The sequence below is a fragment of the Panthera uncia genome, chromosome D4 (assembly GCF_023721935.1).
Source record: "Panthera uncia isolate 11264 chromosome D4, Puncia_PCG_1.0, whole genome shotgun sequence".
NCBI lineage: Eukaryota > Metazoa > Chordata > Mammalia > Carnivora > Felidae > Panthera > Panthera uncia.
This window is the reverse complement of record NC_064807.1, coordinates 79,994,551-80,013,654: the sequence shown is the minus strand read 5'-3', so window position 1 is coordinate 80,013,654 and position 19,104 is coordinate 79,994,551. Positions and strand designations below refer to the sequence as shown.

Below are 19,104 nucleotides of genomic sequence, written 5' to 3'. Positions count from 1 at the left end.
TTGCCCTAGGTAACAGCTATTAAGTGGCAGGGCTAGAATTCAAACTCAAGTTGGCTTGCCTTTCAAACACATACTTTTAACCACTATATATTATATAGTTTCTATTCCTTAAGTGTATAAATAATCCCTCTTCATTCAGGCCTTTGAAGTTTAAAATATCCCTTGACATTATTTTTTTCTTTTTCTAATAAAAATTATTTTCAAATTTCAATTAAAGGAACCCCTCTTCACCCCTGTAGTCCCAAACTTCCTTTCTACCTCTAACCTCCTAAAGCTCTTGCTGTAAGACTCAATGACCTGTTCCTTGATGAAGTCCATCTAAATACATTTACCTCAGTGTCCGAGAATTATATAGGAGTAATCTTCCTGCAGAACATACTATAAAAGCAAGACAAAGTACATAAGACATGAGTGCACTTGAGTGCACTGATGGAATAAGCCATTATGGCAGTACTTGAGGGGTTTACAAACCCTGCAAGAAGGGTGGGCCGCTCCAAGCCACTCCACATTCACACAAGGCCTTTCCACTGAGAATATGCCATTTTACAGGAGGCCCGGGAGGTTACTGGGAGATTCTGACCTCTGTGTGACAAAGCAGCAACCTTTTACTGAGTTTCTATGATGCCACCATGCACATTTCTATATACTTAAAACATGACAGTATCTAATTTTCACAGTAAGTGTAATGAAGGGCACAAACCCATTTTACAGAGTAGAAAACAAAGGGCCAGAGATTCCAAAATCCATGCTCTTTCCACTACTCTCCTCTTTGGGGGGGGGGGGGGGGGAGTATAAAGTAATCACAGTAATAATGTAAACAGCTTTACATTATTATAACATGCATCTGACCTTAAACCAACTCCTTTAATACTGGTATCATTACTCAAGTATGGGTATCCTCCTGAAGTTCAGACAAATTAAGATTACCTAATCAGTTGACAGAACTAGGATCTAAATTTTGTTTTAACTTCATTTCTAGTACTCTGTAGGCTACAACACACATCCTCAGTACAATGATGTTAATAACACATGACGCTAACATAATCTAAGTAGGAAAGGTTTCAGTTACTACAAATACCATGTCATGGAGAAAAAGAACTTTTAAAAATGAAAAAGACTTTTGGGGCGCCTGGATGGCTCAGTCTGTTAAGTGTCTGACTCTTGATTTTGGTTCAGATCATGATCTCACAGTTTGCGCTGACAGCACAGAGCCTGCTTAGGATTTTCTCTCCTCTCCCTGCATGTCCTCCCTCCCTCCCTCCCCCCACCCTCAATAAACAAAGATTTTTTTTAAAAAAATGAAACAGATTTTTCAGTCAGATTCTGCTCCCCAGACACCAATGAAGACAGAGACCCACAAATGGCCTTTAAAATTTTTTTTTGGTCTAGCTATAAATAAATGGCTTTGGCAGTGGGGGTTTCCCCATTCTTTCTGGAGGAAAATTCAGAAATAAATCATGATGTTTAATGCTGTAACTTCTGCTTTCTCCCCTAAATACTGTCTTACTAAATCAACATGTATTTATTAAAAGCCAATAGACACAGAATTTATTTTTTAAATGTTTATTTATTTATTTTGAGGGAGGGGAGGGGCAGAGAGAGGGAGAGAGAGAATCCCAAGCAGACTCCCACTGTCACTGCAGAGTCTGATGTGGGGCTCGATCTCATGAGCTGTGAGATCACGACCTTAGCTGAAATCAAGAGTCGGACCCTCAACTAATTCACCAAAGCACCCCTGACAAAGAATTTAAAGTTTTACTTTGAAAAGACTCTTACTCTTCTATTTTGTTCAAAGCCAATACAATCTTTTTGCAACAAACCAATAAATCTTTCATTAAGTGATTACAATCATGGTAATTTTTTTTTAAATTTTCATTTAAATTCTAGTTAACATATAGTGTAGTATTTTATATATAACACCCAGTGCTCATTACAACAAGTGCCCTCCTTAATACCCGTCACCCATTTAGCCCATCCCCTGCTCACCTCCCTCCATGAACCCTCAATTTGTTCTTTATAGTTAACAACCTCCTCTTCCCCCTGCCCTTCCCCTATGATCATCTGTTTTGTTTCTTAAATTCCACATATGAATGAAGTCATATGGTATTTGTCTTTCCCTGACTTAACTTCACTTAGCACAATAAAATGTAGCTCCATTCACATAGTTCCAAGTGACACGATTTCATTCCTTTTGATGGCTGAGTACAATCGTGGTAACTTAACATAAAGATGTGCTTTTTACTTTGCAAAGGGCGTTCTTGTGTCATATACTGCTTGATAATTGTAGGTCACTTTATTAGGGTCTTTTGTCTATTGATCTTTTGGGCTCCTCTAATTCCGTCTGGCTGAATACTTTATGGAAATTTCATTCAAGGGGTGGGCAGAGATAACATTATAGAATTCCTACTTTTCTCAGAGCAGGCTCCATCTCATATACTGCCTTCTACGGAAATTCACCTAACACACATCTCTTTACCTGTGAATATCACATGGCACTTCGCATTCCTCTCGTGATCTCATATTGCCAGGCCTGTACACCAGTACACCTAAACTCATCACACACACACACACACACACACACACACACACACACACGTTTGTTTATTTTCAGGATTTCCTTCCCAGGATGTCAAAGAAGATGCTTTCCAGTCTGCTGTCTTCCCTTGGTAAAAACCAAAATTAAAAAAATCTAAAAAGACCCAAACAAATACCAATGAGGCATAGTGATGTAGGAGACTGGAATCAAAAAGGTCTTAGAGCCCCCAAACTAGGCTTCCACAATTGTACAAGAGGAATCATTTCCCCTTTGCCTGTCTTCCTAGGAGGATAAAAAGAGATGATGAATAGGAAGTTGCTCTGTATTGGGCCAGAGGTAGGAGAGTGCCAGTACGCTCTCATTTTCTACTTCAGGAGTATGTTCTAAACCTATGCTTTCCGGTCAAATTTATTTGCTTTTTTCCTAAATGTAGTCATGCTTTTCGTAAAAAATAACGCATCTACGTCATTGAAAAGGTCACAGGACAAAGCTTACAGAGAAAAATAGCAGACCCAGACCCCTCACTCCTCCTACCCTGCTCCGTTCTCCAGAGGCAACCATTTCTTGTCTTTTCAGTTTTTTTTTCCTTCCTATTTCTAAATAAAATACTTAAGTTGCTATTTTCTGGTTTGTTTTTGTTTTTTCCAGACTTTCAGTATGGGAGATGATACTCTGTCTGTTATAGCCCCCAACACCACCCACCTACCACACACACTTCCCTTCCCCTTATCGTGACTCCCAATGTAATTTTGCTACAATTTTTAGTTAAATCAATATTGCTAACTAAATCACAGAGTGTATCATGACTAAATACCCTTTGTTCTTTAATTTTCCATTTCTTCTGCAGTTACTACTTGCTGTTTCTTTCCTCCAGTATTCTATGTTATCTATCACCAGTTCTTCCCCTACAAATCTTGACAGGAGTGGAAATTCCTCTCAGTTTTTTCCTAAAAGACATACTTCCTAGTGCCCTCCTTCCTTTTCTCCAATTTGGACTAGTGGCTTTCTAGGTCTGCTGCACAGCTGACACCCTAGGGCTCCCCTTCCCCATCACCATGGGAATTCTCTTCACCTCTGTCCTGTGTAGGGAGTCCCTGCTTCCTGGGTTCCATAGCTTCCACTTTAAAAAAAAAAAAAAAAAGTTTATTTATTTTTGAGAGAGAGAGAGAGAATGCATGCATGTAAGCAGAGACAGGGCAGAGAGAGAGAATCCCAAGCAGACTCCACGCTGCCAGTGCAGAGCCTGACACGGGCTCAATATCACGATTCAAGAGATCATGAGCTGAGCCAAAATTTTAGAGTCAGGTGCTAAACCAACTGAGCCACCAGGTGCCCCTCTTCCACTTTTAAAATTTCATCCCTTGTACTGAGAAGCATATCCTTCAGCAACTTCCTGAGAAGGGATGTAAGGCAGATAACTATTTTTGAGACCCTGCATATCTCAAAATGGGTTTATTTTATCCTTGCACTTGAATCAAAGTTTGAGCATAAAATTCTAGGTTAAAAATCACTTCTCAAAAATCTGAAGTTATTCCCTATATCTTCTTGCTTTAATGTGCCAGAAAGACCAGTGCTATTCAGATCCCTGTGTTTAGTAAATTCCCACTTTCCCATCCCTACTCCAGACCAAGAAGCTTTCAAGATTCTACTTTATCCCCAGTATCCTAAAATTTTATGATTCGCCATCATAAAATCTTTTTATTACACTAAGCTGGTCCTTTTCATTATGGAAACTCATAGCCTTTAGTTCTGGATATGTTTCTTCTGATATTTCTTTGAGAATTTCCTCATTTTTTTTTCTCTATTCTATTTCTGAAAATCATATGAGTTAGATATTGGGCCTCCATTGTTGAGTCTCTGTCTTGTTTTTATCAACTTTATTGTCTTTTGTTTCACTATCTAGCCTACTTCAATTTTATCTTCCAACTTTTTGGATTTAAAAAATATCTGATTATGCTCTGATTATAAGAACTCTTACTTTTTTTCATTTCTTATAGCATCCTATTCTCCTTTAATGGATGCAAAAGCTTCTCTGAAAATATATTTTGGAAAATACACTTTGTGACTTGAATTGTTTCTATTTCCTCTGATTTCTTTTGTTTTGGGCTGTGTATTACATGAGATGACTTTCTCACAAGACCAGGATCTCTGGCTGATTGTTTTTTTTTGTTTGTTTGTTTTTTTTAATTTTTTTTTTTTTTCAACGTTTTTTATTTATTTTTGGGACAGAGAGAGACAGAGCATGAACGGGGGAGGGGCAGAGAGAGAGGGAGACACAGAATCGGAAACAGGCTCCAGGCTCCGAGCCATCAGCCCAGAGCCTGACGCGGGGCTCGAACTCACAGACCGCGAGATCGTGACCTGGCTGAAGTCGGACGCTTAACCGACTGCGCCACCCAGGCGCCCCTCTGGCTGATTGTTAATAGTAAAAGAGGAGTAAAAAGTTACTTGGAAGCTCTGTAGGCATAGGTGGAATTTATTGACTGAGAAGCGCCAACTTAAAGGTGCTTTGGGCAGGTAATGTGACTGGTTTGGGAGCCTTCAAACATCAGTCCCCAGACTAGACTCATTTAAGGCTGGCTGAGAGCATTCTGGGAGTGCAGAGGGACAAGGAGACTGAGTATTTAATATGCAGACTTTCTCGTGACACCCAACTTTTCAAAGGTATCTTAGTGCCATCCTCAGCTATGTCTGGCATCCAGAAGGTCTGTGGTTTGACCTCTTCTCCAAAGAGGAAATCTCCCACTTCCTGCTGGGATGGTGAAAAACCAGTTGCCTGCTTGGGGCAGCTTGGGATGGTGATCAAGGTGGTGTGGAGGGGTATTTAAATGTTGCTTACATAAACTTCCTAACAATTCTTCACTTTTCAGCTTCATACTATTCTCTGCCTGTAGAGGCATCTCGGGATCCAATTATCAAGTATTTACCAGGTTCTACAGTGAAATCAGCTTGCTTCTTTTTGCCCCTGGGCAGCTTGACTTTAGGATTCAGCTTTGTTGACTGCTGAGTCACTTACCACTTACCTACTAGGTTTCTATATTCCAAACCTTTGTTGGCTTCATTTATCTGCCATCATTTCTGCTCCTCTTCTCTCTGTCCACATGTATTATACCCTTGCTATTCTTTTCAGTGCAGTTAACAGAAATAAACATTCACACTCAATATGCTGTATTTGGCAGAAAGTCTGTGATGTTTTCAAGTCTCAGAGTCAGCTGATATACTGACAAAATTTTCTTCATCTCTCTAAGTTTCCTCAACCTGTAAAATAGGGATATAAAAAAGAACTACCAGAAAGGTTTCTGTGAGAACTAAATGAGGTAAGAATATAGGCTTTGGAGTCAGAAAGATCTGGTTTTGAATCCTAGATTTCTTACTTTTCTTTTTTTAATGTTTATTTATTTTTGCGGGGGGGAAGAGTGTGAGTGATCAGGGGAGGGGCAGAGAGAGAGGGAGACAGAGGATTTGAAGCAGGCTCTGTGCTGATAGCAGATAGCCCAATGCAGGGCTTGAACTCACGAACCATTAGATCACAACCCGAAGCGAAGTAAGATGCTTAACCAAATGAGCCACCTGGGTGCTCCAATAGATTTTTTACTTATTAACTGTACAATTCTGGCAACTCTAAATCTCAGTTTCCTCATCTACATGATGGGTTAATGCTAGCCACTAGCTCATGCAGTATTGGAAGGATTAAATAAGACAAAGTTTACAAAATTCTCCTGAAACATAATAAGCCTTGATTAACATTTATATTGTTGCCCATAATGCGTCCAGTACCTAAAATTCCACACACACACGTAGACACATAGACAGACACACACACCATTTTAGTCTATTTAAATCTTATTCATGGGGTACCTGGGTGGCTCAGTCAGTTAAGTGTACGACTTTGGCTCTGGTCATGATCTCACAGCCCCTGGGTTCGAGCCCCACATCTGGCTCTGTGATGACAGCTTGGAGCCTAGAGCCTGCTTCAGATTCTATCTCCGTCTCACTCTCTGGCCCTCCCCTACTTGTGCATTCTCTCTCTCTCTCTCTCTCTCTCTCTCTTAAATATAAATAAACATGTAAAAAAATTTTTTTTAAATCTTACTCATTCAGGGCTTGGCTAATTGAAGTCAAACACTTCTGTAAAAGCAACATGGTGTAATAAGAGAAGGCAATGGATTCGAAGTAAGTCTGGATATTATCATAAATAGATGTGTGGTCAGTGGATTGGTTTACTGTCTGTAAAAAGAGAGAATCAGACCAAATGAGCACTAAAATCTTTTATAGTCCAAATGTCCCTCCCCATCTCCTTTGCTAGATATGACATTCTGTATATTTAATGTTTCAATCCTATTTGACTGACACTGTTAATTTTTATAAGTATTTTCATATATCTTCCTTTTCTAATTGGACAGTATATAGGTACTGCATGAAAACCAAAATGAGCTGGTCCCCACAACTGACAAAGTAATATGGCCGGCTACCCTTTGAATATTAAATCATGAAACAGTATGTTGTACGGTAAAAGGTAAGACCAGTGATATAAAACCACCTCAAAAAGAAAGAATGAGTAGCAGGCTTGTAAGACTACTACAAATTACAAGCAATTTTACTAACTGACAAGTACAAAAGAAGTTAATTAAACCTAAGAAATAACACGTCAATTAAACATCAATGAGAAGGTGGGTTGGCCAGTAGAGATGCTTTCCACTTTTATTATGATCCTAATGATCAGGTTTTCTCATTGTGGAGATGGGCTTAATCAGATACCAATAAATGTTCACACTACAAAACCACATTCTGAAATTCTACCTTCACCAAGCAACACACTGAATATGGTTTGGCCTCTCATGAAGATCTACCATTGGGGAACAACTGGTCCCTACTGCCACTACAGATTTCTTATGTTATTAAAAAAAATTTTTTTTAATGTTTATTTTTGAAAGAGATAAAGAGACAGAGCATGAGCAGGGGGAGGGGCAGAGAGAGAGGGAGACACAGAATCCGAAGCAGGATCCAGCACAATGCCCGACACAGGGCTCAAACCTACAAACTATGAGATCATGATCTGAGCCAAAGTAAGACACTTAACTGACTGAGCCACCCAGGCGCCCCACGGATTTATTTTAAACTAATAAAGTGACATAATGATTTTTATACACTGGTATCAAGCGAACTCACCCCCAAAACAGAAGCACAGTATACCTAGCGTCCCACCAGAAAGTCTTGGTAAATTCCTCCAGATAAGGTTACTCTGGTGAGGTTTTTGGAAAGGCAAATAATCACAGAATTTTTCCATATGAAATATCTAAAAACTATAAAGTTCTACAAGAAAGGAAGCATGTGATCCTTTTTTCTTTTTTCTTTTTTTGAGAGAGAGAGAGAGAGAGAGAGAGAGAGAGGCAGAGAGAGAGAGAAGCAGAGTGCAAGTGGAGGGGGAGGGCTACAGAGAAAGAGGGAGACACAGAATCCAAAGCAGGCTCCAGGCTCTGAGCTGTCAGCACAGAGCCCGACGGGGAGCTCGAAATCACGAACCACGAGATCATGACCTGAGCAGAAGTTGGACGCTTAACCAACTGAGCCACCCAGGCGCCCCGGTGATCCTTCTTTATATCCCTCTGAGGCCAGCTATTTGCAATGTCTGGTATAGAGTGGAGCTTGGTGCATAAGGGCTTCCCGATTGTTTAAGCTTTCCCTAAACCCACTGTTATTGCAAATAGAATTTTCCACAACCCGCAGCAGTGTCATCTGAAGCACATCTCTCTGAATACATGACCAACGCATGTTAAGAAAAGAAAGGAAGACAAAACTAAAAAACTGGTAAAGACTGAGAGACAAAGCAAAACCACAGAATAGCTTCTTTCACCAAGATAGTCTATATACTTCCTCTTTTCTTGTGACAGATTTTTACAGCCTACCTTATCTGCATTCAGAGCCAAGAAGGTGATGTGATCCAAATACCTGTTTCTTATCCATGCTGTGAGAAACTGGCAGTTTGACAGCAGTGTCTGAAGTTCCCTGGGTCAAGGCTACCAGGTTTCCAGGTGTAAAGTTACCTGCCATACAGCGCACATATACTCCGACACTAGTCTCTTGGTATTAAAAAGCTATCTTTTGTCATTTACAGTCTAGAACAGCCTTGAGCAAACACAAGTGCTTGTGGGCTCTGGACCTCCTTTTGAACATTACTGCTGTATAATGACTAGAACTAATGATTAGAAAGAATCATTCATTAATTTTGTAAAGTTTACTATAAAACTTCTGCTCTGAGCCAGCTCCCATGTTAGATTTTGGGGATGAAGATATGAAGAGACACTGTCCCTGCCTTTAGAGACTTTACAGACAAGTAAAGGAAGTAAATGAAAACAGTTTTATGAATTTAACACTACTGTCATTTTAGAACGGCGAGGATTTATCATGCCTCTCTTCTCAAATTTGGGATTGCTAACTAGCATAGGAATAGTCACCCAGCACTGAGCTTCTAAGACCTTAATGTAGGGGGACACCATTCCATTATGTGTGACTTCCTCAGATGTGAAACCATGGCAGATACAAATAATAGTACTCATTTTTATTGCAAAGCACTTTACATATTACAAAGTACTTTTACATCCATTATCTAATTCAATTGCCAAAGTAACCCTATGAGGGATAAGGGGATTATTATCTCCTTTTATAGAAGAAATTAAGTGCTTGGAGAAGTGACTTGCACTTATAAAACTAGTTAATTTGTAACAGAAACCTGGATTTTTTCTCAATTCAAAGTTCAATTTAATCATATCATGGTGCCCTTGTCACCCAAATTTTGAAGAAAAGCCAAATGACTCATTTTCAGCTATAAGAAATGTCTAGAATAATGCCAGGGCATGTAAAATATATTAATATGTACACTTAATATAAAATAGTTAGTTTTCCTTCAACCTGAAATAGAAAAATTATGCAAAACAACACAGAGAACAATTTGTGAAGACTTAAAAAAATCGTAAATGCCACATTTCTCCCACTTTAATCTTCCCACAATGTGCTCATATAACAAAAAATTCTGGTTTGCCAATAATTTATTTCACAAGTCTTCTATGATACAAAAACACATAGCAAAATTAAAACATTTCCTACAAAGCCACTGTGCAGATTTTTCAATCAAACCTGAAAGGCTGAGGAAACTCTCCCAGAAACCACTCCACTGTCTGGGAACTTGTAACCCTGTTGCTTCATTTTCAAGTTCAAAGAGTGAGTGGACAATGCATTTATAGTATAAAAATTCAAGTTTTCCCAATCCTTAAAATACTGAGACCATTATTCAAGTAAAAAGGAAAAGCCATTAGAAAAGGCTCAAAAAGAAATTCATCCAGCAATAAAGCTTAAGGAAAACCCTTTACAAAATGGAATTTGGGAGTCAACAGATCCATGAAAAATTCAAATACCCTTTCTGGTGTAAGACAGTTCTTTCATTAAAGTAGACCACTTGTCCTTTTGCAGCTGCTTTTCTGCTCTAAGAGGAAAAAAAAAACATCTTCTCTGAAATCACTGTATAAAAACGTATAACTAATTTACAAATGTAACAATTAGTATTGTCTTATCTGAACATTTACTATGAAATAATTTCAACACAATTACCAAAAGCTTGTGCTTCCTCTGATATCAGTCACATACCATATATAGTTAAATGCACTGTCTTGCCAAAGCCCAAGGTAATTGAATCTAAAAATATACTTTTTTTCATTCTGAACTAGCAAGATTGGTATTTAAACCAAACGTCATCAAATGTTGCACTAAGTATGCCAAGATGAAAAGGTTACTTTAATATGAACTGTCCACATGTATCACATAGAAAATGCCCCTAGCCACTAAAGATTGACTGCTGACATCCAGGCTCACCCCGTTCTCCCCTAACATGCACACACACAAGAAAATAAAAATTAAAAGGCAGTATAGACAATCAATGAATGTGAGAAAAGAACTGGTAACTGGAAGAAAACGTAGACTTTATACAGTCCAATGAAGACAGATAAACTGGAAAGACATCTGGTATTAAGCAAGTTTACCAGTGGGGGAACGGGGGGATTTTTCTTTAAAATTAGTGTATGGAGTCTCTAGTTTTAGGCTGAGATGTTGACAGAGATTCTTATGTGAAAAAAGTATTTCTAATAACATCTAAATTTGGTACCAGGATAAAAATGTAAAAATCTGTTAACAAAAAAGCTCTTATTAAAAGAGGTGTCTTTTGAGTCATTAAAAGATCAGCTTGATGAAATTACTCAGAGAAAGACAAATACCATATGACTTCACTCATATGAGGACTTTAAGAGACAAAACAGATGAACATAAGGGAAGGGAAGCAAAAATAATATAAAAACTGGGAGGGGGGCAAAACAGAAAAGACTCATAAATATGGAGAACAAACTGAGGGTTACTGGAGGGGTTGTGGGAGGGAGGATGGGCTAAACAGGTAAGGGGCACTAAGGAATCTACGCCTGAAATCATTGTTGCACTATATGCTAACTAATTTGGATGTAAATTAAAAAAAAATAAATTAAAAAATTAAAAAAAAAGATCAGCTTGATTAGCCACTTCCAGTGGCTCTTTCCATAAAATTTCCATAAGATCTTTCTCAAAGAGTTTTCTCTTTCTCACAAGATGGAATGCTACTGCAGGAAAAAATTAAAAGGGCTCAGCATCCCCCAAAAGCAAAACTCCACCGATTTAACATCAGTTTTTTATAAAAATTAATCTTTAAGATTCTCATCTTTGCTAAACTAAAACTCACAAGCAAACTGCAAATCTGAACAGGTTACTTTCTCCAACATGCATGAAGAAAAAGGAAACTCTGTTTTTCTTTAGATTTGTGGCCATGTAAATAAAGGAGAAATATGCATAACCATTTCTCAAAATCCAAGAGAAAAGGTTTTTCAATTCAAATGGCAATTTAACAGAGCCACTGATAATATAACTTGCAATTTCAACATGAGTTCTAAATACTGAAACAGCTTAGAATCAAGTTTTTTAGTACTAAATATAAAGAGCAAGCAAGCTTTTGGGAAGAATTCAGAATCTGAAATTTAAATGTTTATGTAATACTTATTCACTTAAAATAAAAAAGTTTAAAGTAGAGCACACATTTGAAGTTAAAATCTAAGACCTAAAATCGTTAAGAATGCTGCCCTTTATATTAAAAGGGGTAGTAGGTTTTCTAATATCATGACAGAAAACCAAAGCCTATTTGCCTGTTTTATAAATATCTGCATCCTTTGTTGGATTCAAAACTCCACTTTACCCATTTCCCTTGGGTTTCTTCCATCTCACTGAATACCATTGTTGTATTCAGATTATAACATCTAGCCAAAGGCAGAGATCACATAAGCCCCCTGAAGACTTCCAAAACATTAAAACCAGTAGAAAAGCAGAGGAAATACTCTCATGCCTGGAGCTGCTGGGAAATCCTTCTCTCCTTTTAGAAAAATAAACTTCTTGTTCTAAAGATAATCACTTGAAGAACAAAACATCACCAGTACATACAATACACAGCACTTTCAATAATTCTACAGAATAAATAATAAAAATCCTATAGATTTTGCTAGTACTTTGGCTTTAAAAAAAAAAAAAAAGACTAAGTAAAGAACTGTTACATCAAAGGATTTTTTTGTCCAGAAAGAGAAGAGCAATAAAAGAGACTTAATCTGAATTTCTCCTTCTCACATTCAAATGTGCATTTCTTAACACCAAAAAAAAGCTTTTAAAAAGATTAGATGCTACTTTGTTGATTCCATTTAACCACAAAGAGAACATCTCAATCCCCTTCTATTTAAAAAAGGAACTAGTTAAATATACAGTATATTTTCTGACTCAGTTGCTTATTAGGACATCTTTTTCTCCCAGATATTCTGACATATCAAAGTTTGTGGATTAAAAAAAAAAGAAGACTGAAGATTCATTTCTATATATTTTCACCATTATAAAAATGGCAGCCATTAACCTATCATTTGTTTTTCAGCTTATTAAAATACACTTTGCTGTAAAGAGAAATCTAAATTCAAACATTTTCAATACACACACACACAAAGGCATGGGCAAAAACACTACAGCGCAATCACTTTCCATGCACACATTTCTTTAGATCCCCATGAAGCATGCCACAGAAAGTAGCTCAATTTTTCCTAAATTGTATGATTTGACTGCCTTTTTGCTTCACTCATGGTGCACTGCAAAATTCTAAAATTAACGCTTAGGTGTTCATGTTATTCAACAATATGTATTGAGAATTCTCTCAAGAGAAGACCTAAAACATAAAACATTTGGCTTTCTAAACGACAGTGCTGAAATCTGCAGTGTAGTTCTACTTTGGCATATATAAAGCAAAATTTAAATCCTGTTAATTCATCACTATTTTTTAATATTCCCCTTAAAAGAATTCAATTGCACATGAAGCCCAAACAGAAAGAGCCTAGAAAAGCGACAGGAAAATGACTTTTTAAAAATGCTGACGCTTTTCACACCCAGGTTCAGTCATGCCAGCTGAAGAGAGGTGTTAGATATGGTTTTATTTATTTTAAATCTTCAAAATGTCATCATTTCCATGACATTACAAAAACTGGAACCAAGAGCAATTTATCTTCATGATCCTGATTCTCCGATTCAAAGCACTTTTTAGAAAATAATTTCTGCAAACTTAGAAGGTATGTTCAATGGATCATTTGTTTGCTACTGCTTAGAGTTGAATTATTTTGTCCCAGATCTCCTAGTAAGCTAGGGATACAAAGAGATAAAAAGGAAACACACACACACACACACACACACACACACACACACACAGTGATCCAATATCTGAATCACTTCAGATATGGCATCCGTTAAGGGGGTCTTTGCTCCTAACTGTGTAAGGGTCCTTAGCTATGGTCTGACTTGCACAAGAAGTACACATGGCCCCTGAGAGGCGCTTTAGTCCCCTTTGGAAGACACTGTTGGAGAGACTATAAATGACACAGTTACAGAAACTGTTACTAATAGCAAGCCAGGTGGTCAAGAAGGATGCGAAGCGGTTGCTGTGGCCAGTGGAGCTCTCCAATAAGAAGTAGATGATGTATGGCAACCAGAGGATGTAAAATACACTAGTAATTCGGAACAGGACCATGGCATAGCGCTTATCGGAACAGCTCTGCACCTCCCCAGTCTCCCCACTCTGGTTGCTGAAGCGGGCTTGCCTTTCGCTGATTTCCTTTGTGTGCTGTTGGCAGATGCGGAAGATGTTGAAATAGGTGAAGCACACAATGAGGGCTGCCGGGGCATATAACATCATCACGATGAACAGGGTGAAGTAGGGGTCGGTGTGCCAGGACTCTGCACACCACTGAAACACATCTCCATGATATCCAGGTTTGCCCCAGTGGAAAAAGGAAGGCAGGAAGACCAGGGTGGAATATAGCCAAATTAGGAAAATACACAGGCGTAGTCTCCAAGGTGTAACCAGAGTATTATAGGTTAAAGGTTTAGTGATGGCAATATATCTATCGATGCTGATACAGGCCAGAGAGGCCATGGAGACACTCTTCAGAACTGATACTACAAAACCAAATACTTGGCAAGTCAAAGACTCCTCTACTGGGAGGGGGTAGTGGAGGAGTGATAAAGAAGGGACCAAGCAGCTTACCCCAACCAAGAGGTCAGCATATGCCATAGTCTGAATAAAATAACTTGTAGTATGGTGGTTCAACAAAGGTGCACAGTGAAATACAAAAATCACAATGATGTTGCCAGAAATAATCAATACGGTGAGAAAGACAATAATCAATACTTCCAAAAGGCAAAAATTGACAGTTTCCAAATAGCCAAATGTCAAGAGGCAAAAAGGGCGGCTGCTCTGATTACCATCCAAGGTAGAGTTCATCTTGAGCTCAGGAGTGATCTCTCACTTCATGCTGCCGCTTGGCTGCTGCCAACAGTTCAAAGGAGCAGCTGCTGTCATTGCGGTCAGCTCTGTGTGTCTGTAATAATGCCAGAGGAGCCTTAGTCCCCAAGCTCCTGATGCTGCTCTGGTGCATTGCCTGCAGTGTAATTCCCCTTTAAATCCTTCTTGGAATAGGGAGAACCGGCAGCAGTTGTCTGGCCAGTCCCAGATGTGGCCATAGTACCAGGTTTACCATACACATAGCGCCAGGGGAGTAAGGCAAACTCTGGGTACATTGTCTTCAGGCCAATGAGGGTAGGGGTTAGGGGCAGAAGAGAAGGGAGGAAGATTAGGAGCTTCAGCAAGAGTTGTAATGAGTCTCCTCTGAACAGCTGATAGAAGAAAAGGAGAGAGCATTTTACATTTTGCATCCAATGCCCTAATCAAAGAACCTGGCTAGCTCAGGCTAGTATCAACCCTCCCACTCCATCCCACCCCACCCGGTACAACTATTCATGGCTACTCTCAGCAGCACCCCACATAACTGGTCCTTACTTTACAGAGGAAGAGAAACAACAGCAAGTTTCATGATCAACATAAAACAAAATCCATCACAAGCCAGATCAATCTAATCCCATTTCCTCTCATTTGAGCCTTTCGGGGGAGAAAAAGAATCTGCTTATGGCATTTCTGAAAATATCTTACTATAACTACCACTAACAGAATTAGCTCGTTTTCTTCACTGATTCCAATGTAATTATTTCACCTCTTCGAAAACATTTCAACAGAATTTATCTGTCTAGCTCAATTTCAAAGTGTTACCTGTAATTCTGCATGCTGCAATCCAAACAAAAGCCACAAAACATCCTTAAGAGAAAGCCTTGCAGTGCAGGAATGTGCCTCAGCCCGTTTACTGCAGAACTGAGACACAGAGGGAGGGGATAAAGGAGGAGGAGGAGGAGGGGAAACGGGGAGAAGAGGGGGCTTGGGAAAAGGAAGAAGGGGGGAGGGGAAAGAAAACGTCTGTGTGCACACACCCTTCGGCATCTTTAGCAGCTCATTAGAATTCATCGCCAGAGAAGTGGTCCCTGATTTCCCGACTGCACATTGGGGGAATAACTTAATATGCCTGCAGTGCAGTGTTTGAAAGCTGTTTCCTCGTCTGTCTGGAATCCCCCTTTTAGTAGATGAGCAGAATTTAGACTCTGCTAGTAATGAGAAGGGGTTGTAACCTGGACAGAGTGCCAGCCAGGAATTAGATGGAAACACACTGCCAGAGGCGTAATGGTGAGAGGAAATTCCTATTTTCTTATAGCATTTTCCTCAGGAACAAAGAGCAATGTTAAAGAATGAAAGTGTGCTAACAGTGCGGGGCAACTGAGAAATCATAATTTAGCAGCACAAGAAGTTCTAGCTAGAAGGCTAAATATTTAGCATTTTCTCTCACAATTCACTGGATACTGGCCAATTTTAAGATAGATGACAAAAATAACAAAGCAAACAATCAGTTTTTCAAGAGAGAAAATAAAGAAAACTTCACTCATTTTGAATACTGAAGAAACAGCACACAATCATGTTGTTTCTGTATTCAATACTCCTCCACAGTTTTGAGATACCATTTCTTGCTTCTAGTTTACTGAAAAGCAGGTACACAAATATACAAACAAATGATGGACAAGTAAATATACCCATTTCCACTCAGGCTTTAAAACTGTAAAATGCACAGTACAAATTAGCTTATGTATCTTAGATTACACAATCTTGTTTGTGCTTACTTAAAACAATGCAAGTTGGAGTTACATCGTGGCTCTTCTGGTAGTGACAATTTTCAGCTAATTAGAAATGTGTTTTTTAGTATTTTTTCCTCCAGGTGTCTTTGGACTCTCAATTTATTCTTCTAAATAAAGTTCCACATACCCAATAGAGTAAAAGAAAATAAACTAATGTTGGCATTTCTAGGTATTCTATAAAGTCGGCACACCTGGACAGAGATACACATTATCTGATCCAATTTTAACTTTTGCTTTACATATGTGCTTTCTCATTGAAAGTAAACAGCCACTCATGATCAGAACTGAATTAATTATATTTTAAGATCAAAAGCACTGTGCTTATTACATGAAGGCAAGAAACTGAAGAACGTATTGCACATAAGCTTGAGAGATATATTTGACAGGTCTTACTGGAGAACATAGCAAAGTGTGGCATATAGAAAAAACCCTGTGGCACTGAACACCCATCTGATTCAAATCCTTGCTCTTATATTACTTAGCCTCTTTTACACTCAAGTTTCATCATTTATAAAAATAAGGTACTTCCTACTTTACAGAGTTGTTGCAAAATAAAGGCGACAGCGTATACATACAAAGGGCTTATCAATACTTAGCATATAGAGAGTATATAACTTTACTCTTTTTCTTCTCAATTAAAATATCCTTCCTAAGTAGTCTGTGCTTTTCTGCCAACCATGTTGTACTGCTTGAGGATGGGGTCCTCTGATACCTAAAGGGATTCTCTTATTGTGAATGCCCAGGTCTGAGGCCCACAACAGTCACTTGGATACTTTGTTGTCACACATTCCTCAAATGCATTAAGACTATACATATGCAAGGCAGTGAAAGTATCTGAAAAGATAGAATGGTGATATGGCATCAATTATTCCCTCTACACTAATGATTTCTCTGCCTATATGTTTCCAGTCCTGACTTCACTCCTGAGCATTCTTTTCCATTTCTAATTTGCCTGCTACACTATATATACATCTTCCACCTGGACATCCTGTAGACTTCAACCACAGCATGTCCAAAATTAAAATCATTTTCCTCAACAAATCACCCTGTTTTGTTTTTTTTTCCAACATTCTTTTTTCTCAGGCACTCAGTTATGAAACCTAGGAATCATTTTGACCACTCTCTCCCCCTCACCAGGTTCCCGGGAATCTATTTCTATGGTGGCTCTTAATTCAGTTTTTAATACTTTAGGCCATCATTAAATATTGTCTGGGCTTCTAGTCTTGTTCATTTTTCTGATCCATTCATTTCTGCCTAAATATCCAATAGCATTTGCTTTATTATGGTATCCAAAGTTTAAGAAGAGTCAATGGCTCCCTACTGCCTTTCCAATCTGATCTCACTATTCCACCCCCCTCCCCAATACCTTGCCTTCCAGACAAACCAGGTTATTCACTATTCTATACATTTACCACAGACTTTATTTTTGAAGTCTCATTGTTTGAGTGCTTAATATTGAATGAAAAAAGGAAAGATTTCTGAGTTATATTTCAATAAATAAAAAAAGCATTCAAAGTCAGTAGTATAAACTTTTCTAACTACTTGTGAATTCTGTCATGTAACTTATTCTCTCTTCATCTCAGGTGTCTCATGTATAAAACTAGACAATTATGGTGATAAAAAAGACACTGTGTTGGCTGATTACTTTAAAGAATTAAAAATGTAATAAAAAATACAAGCTATTACATTACTATCACTAGCATAATAATAGTTCTTCCAACTTCATTTCTGTTTTAGTAAAATTTCTCTTGGGGCTATAATCAAAATATTCATATAGGAAACTCAAAAAAAAAAAAAAAAAAAAAAGCCTGAGAGCCACACTTTATCAAATCAATCAAGAGTCAAATGTTTTGTTTCAGATCAAAGAAAAATACTTTCTTCAAAAAAAATCTATATATATATTTCCTTTTTAAGTTTTAATTTAAATTCCAGTTAATTTACAGTGTAATAGTAGTTTCAGGTGTACAATACTGTGATTCAACATTTCCATACAACATCTGGTGTTTATCACCTATTTAACCCATGCCCCACCTACCTCCCCTCTGGTAATCATCACTTAGTTGTTTATAGCTAAGAGGCCTGTTTCTTGGTTTGCTTGTTTATTTTGTTTCTTAAATTCCACATACGAGTGAAATCATATGGTTCTCTTATTTCGTTCAGCATACTAGCTCCATCCGTTATACATTTCTTTTTTAAAATAATGCAGTCTCTTATGTATGTATATATGTGTATAGATATAGATACAATTTTTTTAAAAAATAGCATTTCTTTGTGTGTGTGTATGTGTGTGTATATATATGTGTATATATATATATATATATATATATATATATATAGTGTGTGTGTGTATATGTGTGTGTGTGTGTATATATATGGTGTGTGTGTGTATATGTGTGTGTGTGTGTATATATATATATATATCATTCTGTATATATATATATATATATATATATATGAATGATTGGAAGGAAACACTGGAAATCAACTCTACTTTTCAGTGGATGGTAGGTGGGATTAAAAATGATTTTTAATTTTCTTTACGTTTTTCTGTATTTTCTGGATTTCCTAATTTCTTTGTAGAGTTGACCCTTGAACAACATGGGTTTAAACTGCATGGATCCACTTATAAGTGGATTTTTTTCAATAAATACGGTATAGTACTATAAATGTATTTTCACTTCCTTATGATTTAAATAACATTTCCTTTTCTCTAGCTTACTTTATTATAAGAATGCAGTATTTAATACACATATAAAACATGTGCTAATCAACTGTTTATGCTATTGGTAAGGCCTCCAGTCCACAGTAGGCTATTAGTAGTTAAGTTTTGGGGAAGTCCAAAGTTATGGTTTTTCAAATGTGTCGGTGGCTCATGCCCTCTAACTCACACATTGGTCAAGGGCCAATTG

At 37.8% G+C, this 19,104-nt stretch overlaps 2 protein-coding genes across 5 annotated transcripts in view; both read right to left on the bottom strand.

The window, feature by feature from the left end:
* RABGAP1 (RAB GTPase activating protein 1) overlaps positions 1–19,104 on the bottom strand; it is a 177,520-nt gene that overhangs the window by 59,289 nt on the left and 99,127 nt on the right. The gene's annotated exons all lie outside the window — the stretch shown is intronic.
* On the bottom strand, positions 4,697–18,511 carry GPR21 (G protein-coupled receptor 21). The gene has a single exon (XM_049628617.1). It carries the CDS (start codon positions 14,403–14,405, stop codon positions 13,356–13,358), a length of 1,050 nt encoding a protein of 349 aa, XP_049484574.1. The 5' UTR covers positions 14,406–18,511; the 3' UTR covers positions 4,697–13,355.

Bases quoted from the DNA above. Each gene is read 5' to 3' on its own strand.
- GPR21 (XM_049628617.1), bottom strand. From the start codon at position 14,405: ATGAACTCTACCTTGGATGGTAATCAGAGCAGCCGCCCTTTTTGCCTC.